Below are 10,245 nucleotides of genomic sequence, written 5' to 3'. Positions count from 1 at the left end.
CTAGATATAGGGTAGTCTGGTATATATAAGATGGTGACAACGTGACGGGACAATGTGTAGGTAGTGAATAATTGAACTGCAGTCAGAGAGTGTGTAATTGAACTCGAGCACGTGAGACGTTCGTTGAGAATTATAGCGCGACTGTTGAAATTGTGTGTATCGTAAAGTTTAGTCGGAAAGAATTTACGGAAAAATTAACTAACGACTGGAGGCGTAACAATATATGTATCTGCTCCTATTGCTCATTCGGTTCACTTGAAGGAAAGGTACCAAACATACAAATGACTTTTAAGTCTCCACAAGGTAGCCAACCATGTTCTTTGCATTTAACCTTGTTAAGAAGTTCGAGACTTTCTTGGGTCAACAATCCGGTTATACAACGTTTCCATATTTTTTGTGTGAATGGGACAGCAGAACACGAAATCAGCACTGGATAAAGAAGCATGGGCCACGCAGAGTTAGCCTGATATCAGGATCAAAAACATTGAACGTAAAAGTTTCGTTGACACAAAGAAAGTCCTATTACTTCCACTTCACGTAAAACTGGGCTTGATAAAGCAGTTTGTAAAGGTCTTGGACAAAGATGGCGACTATTTCAAGTATCTATGTGAGCAATTCCCAGCTCTTTTAGAGGCGAAACTTAAAAGTAGGTTTTTGTGGGTCCTCAGATTAGGATATTGACTTCGAGTGAACAGTTTGAAAGGACAATGAGGAAAGTTGAAAAAGAAACGTGGATTGTTTTTAAAGATGTTATTGACAAATTTTTAGGAAACAACATGCAAACAAATTACGAAAATGTTGTCAGTAACATGCTCGATAAATTCAAAGAGTTGGGTTGTAATATAAGTTTGAAAGTTCATTTTTTACATTCACATATTGACTATTTCGATGAAAATATCAGTACCGTCAGCGAAAAACAAAGGGAAAGATTTCATAAATACATCAAGGAAATGGAGAGGAGGTGTAAGGGATGGTGGAATATCAGCATGATGGCTGATTACTACTGGTCATTGAAACGAAATGCTCCAGATGCAATATATGAAAGAAAGATCGCAACAGGTAGTTTGGGACTAAAATACGAAAATTTCATACACACACACACACAATTAGGATGAATGACATCATAGTTCTTATATTTTCTTCAGTTTTTTTGTATTTTTGTTAACAAACATAATAATAATAAATGTTCATTGTGGTAAACAAAATAATAATTTGATCTAAGTAAGAGCTTTTGTTTCTCCCAGATTGATAAAAAAAAGTCTTACGTGATAAAAAATCTGCGTTGCTGTATTATGGAAAACCCGTTATTAAAACCAAAACCACTTTTATGAAGTTTAAGTTCGCAAGCCTATGTAACCTGAGCGCTTTCGAAAATTAGACTTCTCTTTGTCAGGGGTAGACTGTGAATATGTAAAACAGTTGTATGCTTACTTATACATCATTTGAAAGTGAAATCAGATAAATGTTTCAGAGCTTATAAAAAAAAATAAAAGCATTATTTAATTTCAGTAGTGCATATAGGTATATAAAAAAAAATTCAATCCTAGTAATAAATGCTCCTGAAGAAGCTATAAAGGAAAAGTGTGTCCAATTAAACAAAAATAACAAATTTGGTGTTATAAGGATGTTTATTACTAATATTAAGAAGAAGAGCATTGTTCGTAATAAAATTACTCCACATCCCCTCACTTATTGTTGGGTGTATGTTTTTATAGCAAAGCCACATCGGGCTATTTGCTGTGTCTACTAACGGGAATGAAATCCCTGATTTTAGCATTGTAAATCCGTAGTCTTACCGCTGTCCCACCGGAAAAACACTTATTGTTGGAACATGTTTTAATGTTAGGAGAGTTTTCTGGATTATTTGGTTAAAAAACAGTTCGAAATCCAGTCCAAGTAAATAAAAAAAAATAGTTTACTCTTCTACAACATTTCTTCAAGATACGATCACTTTGACATAAGTTGTAGGCTAACGTTTCAACAGAAATACAAAACTTACAGGATTTCCTCACTAATATATCGAGTATAGGCGCGATAACTTTCACTGAAATAAACTACTCACTCACTATTCAATAACTTTTATTGCTTCACTTGACCCACAAATTAATAATTTACCCTTGTTTCTACGTATTACACGAAGCTTCTAGATTCTAAACAATCTTGAAATTTCTAGATATTATAAACATCATGATTAGTTACAACAATATGTATGATGTTTAGAAATGCCTCTTACATGCCACAGTGAACTTCTGTTCTGAATGTTACTAACATTATGAAAACAATTGTATTAGTTATCGTTATATTTGTTATACCCTTTAAAGATTTATAAATAGCCTTATATCGTGATTCTTTAAAAAAATACATTTTAAAGTCACGAAATTTAGTTTAATTCTGTGTAATTTTCCGTGACTTCACATTCTTTCTTTTGAAAAAAAAAGAAAGAAGTATTACATAAATTGAACAAATATTACCAAGGAAAACAGTTTCATTTCAAACGTACTTAAAGGACGTTTAGAATTCTGTTGGTATTAATCTGTTATTGTTATTAGATATATAACTATAGAAAAATCACGAATAATGTTAACTTTAAGGATCTCTAATCTTATACAGTACATGACTTGTATATACTGTTGCGTCAGCGAGTCACATGACTACAGTGACGCAACGTTTCTAGAACTATCATGTACTTTGGCGAATGTTCTACTTCTTACTAGATGTAGGGTAGGCTGGTATATATAAGAGGGGACAACGTGACGCGGTAATGTAATGTGTGTGCAGATAGATAGTGAGTAATTGATCTGCGGTCTGAGTATTATTGACGTTCGTTGCCATAGCGTTTCTTTAGCGCGATTGTTGAAGTTGAGTGTATCGGTTAAGTTATATTCGGAAAGAATAAACCAGTTTTATTAAGTAAAGACTTGTGTCCTTAAGTTTCGTCGGTACGAAGTTACGGAAAATCAATTAGAAAACGGAGACGTAACAATACTATTGGGATAGTCACATAATAATGATAATACATCAGAATTGTTTTATTCCCATTCATGAATAAATTAAGGACGTTTGTATTGGTAGCTAAAGAGTAGTATAAACATATCTAACTATATAATTAGGTACAAATCATAATTTTCATCATTAAAAATTGTAGAACTTTGTACCATAATACCAAGATCCACTTATTTATTGAGCATAAAAATGTTGAAATATAAGACCTAGTGTGGAGTGTGAAAGAATTAAACAAATGTCCTGTTAGCCACATTTATTAAAGAAAGTCAAGAAAAGGAAAAAGGAAATCAAATTTATTGGCTTTGTTGGAATTTTTAAATTACTTTATCGAACACATTTTTGCTTCTTTTCTTTTAACACACCCACCCATTCACCTACCTATATTGAACAATGTTAGATAATTTCTAATGATGGTAATTGTGAATGTTCCCTTCCCAAATTACTATCATTGAATTAATTAAAAAACTTAGTTCTAGTTTGCCAAATTAATTAAAAGTACTGTCAGAAGAATTATTGACGTATCAGAATAAACATGAATATTAATTTGAATACTACTAGTGGAAATCATTTTTAAGATAGATTTTTTCTATCTAAAAAACATAAGTATAGTTGTTTTTAAAGACAGTAGTTTTTCATATTTATCGATACAACGTTATATATAAATTTATAATTAAATATTCTGAAACTGATAGCGAAAATATTTTTCAGAACACTAATTGAAGCATTGAAAATTACGCATTAAATTTATTGTTATTTTTATATAAATACCGATAATATAAATAAGGTCCCTTAAAATAGATAACAAAATAGCAACATGCAGCATACTCTTTGGACACATCAGCTTTAAAAATTCGTAGGAGGATTGAGCTAGAGGGTAGTATTTTGGATTTTTTTGTGTGTATGATATCAGGAGTACAGCAATTGTACTGTATACGCTTATTTAATTTTATTAGAGTAGAACTTTGACTGAAATAATTAGTTCTTGTTGTATTTATTTCAGTTATACTTAGTAATAGTATTAAGTAATATACCTATAACTTATGTTATATTTATAACTTAAGTTATTTTTCAATTATATGTAATTTTTATGTTGTACTTGTACTATAGTTATAGATTAAAAATTATATTTAATATAAAATGTTTTGTATGCTAATCTACGCTTAATTCACACTTTAGTGTACGTTCTTTTCAAATTTCGGATCAAATATCTCGCATCTACTACGATTATTATTAATATTATAAACATAAGTTGCCATTTAGTAATACACATAATTAGTAAAATTGGACAATGATCGATCTCAAGTTAGTTACTCTGTGAGGCAGGGTATAAAATTGTTAATTACCGATAAATAGTTTGTAATATAGACTGTTGGTACTATGTTTGGGACAATATTCTTCTTCAGTTCAGGTATTTTTGGCTAACCAATGAATCTGTAAATTAAAAAGTTCCATTTTGATGATTATGTGATACTACCAAATAAATGTATATATAACAATGTTTACAAATGCTTAAAACAATATCAAAGAAAATTGGGAAGTAATATATGCATGTGTGTGTATTACAAAAAGCATGAATCTCGTCTACCAGTACTAATAAAACTAGAGGGGAAGAGACCATAATATGCAGTCTTGGAGATGAAATGTATTTAAAAATAAGATTTGTTCCAACTAAAAGCTGTTTTATAATCCTAGACATTGAAAAATAGTTATGTTGGTACCTCTTAAACAAAAAAAAAAAAGAAAAAATGTAAGATTTCCTATGTGACAAGAAGGTCATGTAGTAACATGAAGTTATCATTTAGAGTTGTGCTTCTGTTAAGTTATTATTAACTGAGACTTGGTAATGATTTGGTAAAAACATAAATTTAAAAATTAAACAGCTTCTTTTATGAGTTCATGTAGTTCAACTAGGTAGGTATAATGAATTAATAATACATAAAATCCCAAACCTATTGAGTGTCTGCACAATGGTCATGTATTAGTTTTGTTTGACTACATAAATGATGGTTTGTTGTTATAAATGTGTGTGTGTACGTATGTACACACATACAACAGCCACATATATCCTCTCATAACTTGTTTTTGCCGTTATACATACTACTGTAGACTGAGTTATGTATTGGTTACATAACTAAGTGACTTTAAAATTTAGCAATACATAAAATTTCAAAATGGTTCTTTGTATAGCCAAAATTATGGATTTCCAAAATAATGTTCATATAATTGTTTTAATTTGATTATATACATGATGGTCATGTTATGTATCTAGGTGTTAAATGTAAGATCTCGTGAGCTAATTGCTGGCTAGTTTAATATATATATGTTAGTTATATGTGTTTGCTATCATAGCTAATGAATAAAAATAATTGATCTTAGCATTATCTATTTATTTAGTTTGTTTTTTCTTAAATCGACATACTTTTACCTTTCTTTATGTTCTCAAACATAACAGATTTTTCAAAGAATGGAAACTTACATGAAGTATCACATGTTACAATAGTGTAGTATCTGTTTCAGATCTTAAACCCTGATGAATCTTGATTTTATTTTGTCTCCATAATAGGTATCGAGTATTGAAAATCTAAGTATGTCACCTGTGATTCGCTATCTTATACTTGTTTCATTATGACATTTTAAATTTAATATAATAATAAGTTTTTAAGTTTCACAGTTGACAGATTTACATTTTGATGAAATTATTGTAGTCATTAATTTGGTAATGTCCATGCTTACATATCCAATCCAATGGCTCAGGAGGTTTATCATTCTTGAAGCTTCCAGTATTTTCTTAACAAGTGCCCCCCCCCCCCACCCTACTGGCTTAGCAGTAAGTCTGAGGGCTTATAACTAAAAAATTTGGATTTGATACCTGTGTAGGTAAAGCACAGATAACCTATTGTGTAACTTTGTGCGTAATAACCAACAATATCTTAACAGGCTCATTAGTACAAATTGAGAAAAAGTAGAATTTAGTATCCCAGCCATCTCATCAGAAATGAGGCTTCTCCTTTCTGTCTCAAAGGCTGTACTTCCATCCTAACATTATGCTAACCCTTAACATGCTTAAGAAATTCTTTCTGTTAACTTTTACATTTTTAGTTAACCTTTTTTTTTTTCTATGTTGTTTCTGATTTCCTAATTTCCTGTTTGACCAATTCTCTTGATCTTCTGTGATCCTCTAAGTCCACCATCATGAAATCAATTTAAACTTCTTTAATTTTTTCTTGTATTATTTGTGAGCCAACTTTGAGTCTTTTACTTGCAGTTAACCCTTATTTTATAAATAAGGAATGTGTCTATTTTGAATATTAAAAAAATATTTTAAAATATTTTCTGCATTTGATCAGTATCTTCAGTTAATCCAGTTACTCGGTTCACAATAGAAATTTTAGCTTTTTGTCAGTTTTAACCGAAATCTCACTATTCCCGATCTTCCTATGCAATAAAACATCAAACCTAACTGAACAATGATCACTTTCACCCAGAGGATCTCCAACCTATCAACTATTTCTATAGTAGAAGTTAACAGTAAATCCAAAATATCATTGTTCCTTGTTGGTTTCGTAACCACTTGGTGATGAAAACGATCCTGAACAGTTTCTATTGGTTTAACTTTAACATTTATCAATCTATATGCCTGAAATTATAATCCCCATAACTATGATCTCATTTAATAACTGAAATCTTAATCTCACTAAAAAGTTTCTCGTTAATTTCATCAGTTTTATCTGGTAGCCTGTAACATATTCCAACTAAAAGCCTTCTTCCATGTATCCACTAACAGACTGTACATCTTATTTTTTCTGCATTTTTTTATCCTATCCTCCAACACTGTCTAATCCTAGTCTAAAGCTACCTTTACAGCTGAGTTAATAATTCTTGCAAACAAGACAGCCCCTACCATATTTAAATGTAAACCAAATATTCCAAAAAAAGCTTCCTTTTCCCATTGGACTGATCCAACAAGTCCAACCAGCAAATCTGTTCATCCTAGCATATTAACCTAAGATTACCATTCAACCCTAATGACTTACTTATATTATTCCCACAAATAAGTCAGGCAGTATCCCTGAAAGAATTAAGTTATTATGGCCCTTTTCTTTAAATGCCTTTATCAACTCCTCTGTACTTATCAGCTCTTCTGATCTATCTTTCCCTTTATCTTTAACTCCTATGTACACTACAAAGATTGCATCACAACTATCACCCTTTACAATATCACTTGCTCTTTCAGTTATGCTCTCTACCTTTGTCCATGGATAGTATAATATTTTCCTTCCTATTTACCCCACAGACTATCCTGTCTACTTGCTATACTAAATAATCATTTATAACTATAACCTCAAGTTTTTCATTATCATCCCTATCTATCCCTGTTGTTTTTCTTTCATCCCATAGTTCTTCATCTGCTGAAACCAAAATCTGAAATCCGTCATTTAATAAAACCTGCTCCATTACACTTAAATCCCCTGCTTCTAGCTATGGGACTATCTCTTAACTTCTTGGAAGTCATTGTTAGCTACCGTATCTCTTGCATATATGTTTTTCTTTAAATCCTGTTGCCATTTCCCACAGTTTACATTTCTCTTTATCTATTCCCTCTACTCTATTTAGGATAACCTTCAATTTCTCCTCCAACCAACAAACTCTACAAACAGATTGCAATTATTCATCACCACCAAAATCCTTAAAAGTGCTTGCCAGTCCTAGTTTACAAATAAAAAAAACAAAAAAACTACAAACTGCCCACTTTAAGGAATCTGTCTGAGTAAATCTTTCGAAGAAATACAACTTGTTTGCAAGCACCAAAAGAGGTTGTCTTCTTGGAAGTCTTGAGGCATGCTCCCCCAGAATTATTTTTAATTCAGTGAAGCAAAATGATGTCATCTGATGCATTTCATGGATCAATATTATTTTAAATTTGATCTGGCTCCTGCTAGTCACACAACCACAATTCATTATACAAATCTCCTTATTTTGAGTTAGCATCTTTGTTTTAATGTTAAATATCATATTATAAACTGCTTTTGATATGTACATAAGTAAATCTTATGGTTAATGTTTAGGTCTACTGGCTCTGGACTTGCTTAATGTGTTTTCTTGCCCCGTTTTTGCCAATATTCAAAAACGACTGGCCCATTTTTCTCTATCTTCCATTTCTATCCAATTTTTCTAGATACCTGGTCATGTCGGTATTTGTGGGAACAAGCTTGCTGACACCGCAGCTAAGTCTGTCTGCTCTGGCACTGTCACTGCCTTGCCTGTTTCGTTTATGGACTATAGTCCTGTGATCAAGGCACGGCCTCGCACCAGTTGGCAGTTGATTTGGGAAGAGCAGCTTCATAAACTGCTTTTCCAGATTAAATCTACTGTTGGTGTTTGGCCATCGTGTTTCCTTGAGGATCAAAGGGAGGAAGTTATCTTAGCTAGGCTACGCATTGGTCAAAGTTTTTAACTTGTCATTTTCTTCTATGTGGGACTGATTCACCAATGTTTGACCTTTGTGACACTCAAGTCACAATTGCTCACCTTTTACTTTCGTGCCGTTGCTATGAATGCAAGTGGCTGCACCATTTTAGAGATATTTTATCTTGTGGTTTACCGCTAACATTGGATAGTGTCATTGGCAGTGGTGACACTCTCCAGTTTGACTTAGTTTTTAGATTTTTGTGGGCCCTAGGTCGTTTTTAATTCAATTTGAGTTGGTGTTTTTATCTGATTTTTGGACATTGCTCAGATTTTAACTTATTTCGTTTTACCTTATCATAGAATTTTACTTTTTGTTTTTATTTTTATACTGGTTGTTTGGTGCAAATAGCTAAGTTGCTTTGTGCCAGTAAATGCTAAAAACCAAACAAACAACTAATTTTTAGGTTGCTTTACAACTTTTTTTTTTTCAGAATTGATGCATAACTCATTAAGGGGGAAGCTGTTGTGATTTCACTTTTATACTCATACCTTACCATGAATCAAAACAAAGTGTTAAGTAAAGCAGAAGATATTGCAGATGAGGTATGGTAATCTTTTATTGTTTATGTGAAAAATGTTCTTTTTTTCTTTAATTAATATAATTTAATTTAGCAAAACTATATTTTAATAATTTCAGAATTTATTTGTAATGATTCTAAAATAATTTCAACCATAAATGTTGTGATCAAATACCTAAAGAAAAAAAAAATTTAAATCCCATATGCTTTTAGATGCTAGTATGAATTGTACATTTTAAAAAAATTTTAGTTTTGTATCTTACAACAAAAATATTAACTTTTTGAAACTGCTCAAAATTTTTCTAAATGAAAAATTATTTAAATGTTTATGTAAATTTATAAATTGGTGTAGCCCTCTGTCATGGTTGTGGGATTAGTATGTTTTCTTCACCTTTTTGTTTCCTATGAAAAACCTAAAAAATTTGTTTTATTATTTTGAGGTTAGTGTGGTAACTCTGACCATGTACATGTTTTGATATAATTATAGTGGATTTCAACTAAAGAGTGGTATTCTATACCTGAAGCACAGAAATGGGATTCATACTTTCTAAATCTTTTGAAATTTAAATGTCTAAATGAAGGTTCTTGTTTTTTTTACTACACCATTTTCCTTAAAAAAACAAAAAAACAACTCTTTCTGTCAAGAAATGATACATGTTGATCCCATGGATTACATTGCAAATCATCTTATTTTAAGGGCAGTTGCACATAAGATATGAACCAGTAGGTAACTTAAATGCAGGAGCATGAGTTTGTAAAATAGGATTTGTGTATTAAAGGCAGTGAAGATAGTGACTGAAATTGTATAGGTTATTTCAGCTGTTATGAGGTCATAATTATTGGTGGTTTTAATTTCAGGCATATAGATTGGGAAATGTTAGTCAAACAATGAAGGATAAAGGTTTTTAGAAACTGTTCAAGATGGTTTTGTTTGTGTTATGAACGAAAGGGATCTTAGTGTAGTGGTTGATCGGTCTCTTAAGTAATCCAGTGTGATGTTGTTAGTGGTAGGGCAAACAGAATTTTAGGTTGTATCTAGAAGAATTGAATACGAGTCTAAAGAGGTTATACTTTCACTGTGTAGGTCACTGGTTAGGCTACATTTGGAGTATTGTGTTCAGTTTTGGGCTCCATACCTTAGGAAGGACATTGAATTATTGAAAAGGGTTCAGTGTAGGACCACTAGAACGGAGGGGGTTGTCATACAAGAAGAGGTTAAGATCTCTGAAATTGTTTTCTCTTGAAAAAAGAAGAG

The 10,245-nt window shown here is 31.6% G+C and overlaps 1 protein-coding gene across 3 annotated transcripts in view; it reads left to right on the top strand.

Annotated features, from left to right (window-relative positions):
- The first annotated feature begins 3,810 nt into the window (after positions 1-3,810).
- The window catches only part of LOC106459822 (surfeit locus protein 4 homolog), a 17,331-nt gene continuing 10,896 nt past the window's right edge, over positions 3,811-10,245 (top strand). The window contains exons 1-2 of one of the 3 annotated variants that reach the window (XM_013919486.2): positions 3,811-3,877; positions 8,904-9,015. In XM_013919486.2, the coding sequence (XP_013774940.1) occupies positions 8,968-9,015 (48 nt within the window). In that variant the 5' untranslated portion in view covers positions 3,811-3,877; positions 8,904-8,967. Of the gene's footprint in view, positions 3,878-4,113; positions 4,412-5,569; positions 5,589-8,903; positions 9,016-10,245 lie in introns of those variants that run through there. The other 2 variants (XM_013919487.2, XM_022386371.1) reach the window with 2 other exon arrangements.

This window comes from Limulus polyphemus, unplaced genomic scaffold (assembly GCF_000517525.1).
Source record: "Limulus polyphemus unplaced genomic scaffold, Limulus_polyphemus-2.1.2 Scaffold664, whole genome shotgun sequence".
NCBI lineage: Eukaryota > Metazoa > Arthropoda > Merostomata > Xiphosura > Limulidae > Limulus > Limulus polyphemus.
The sequence above is the reverse complement of the archived record's forward strand: the minus strand, read 5'-3'. Positions and strand labels throughout refer to the sequence as shown.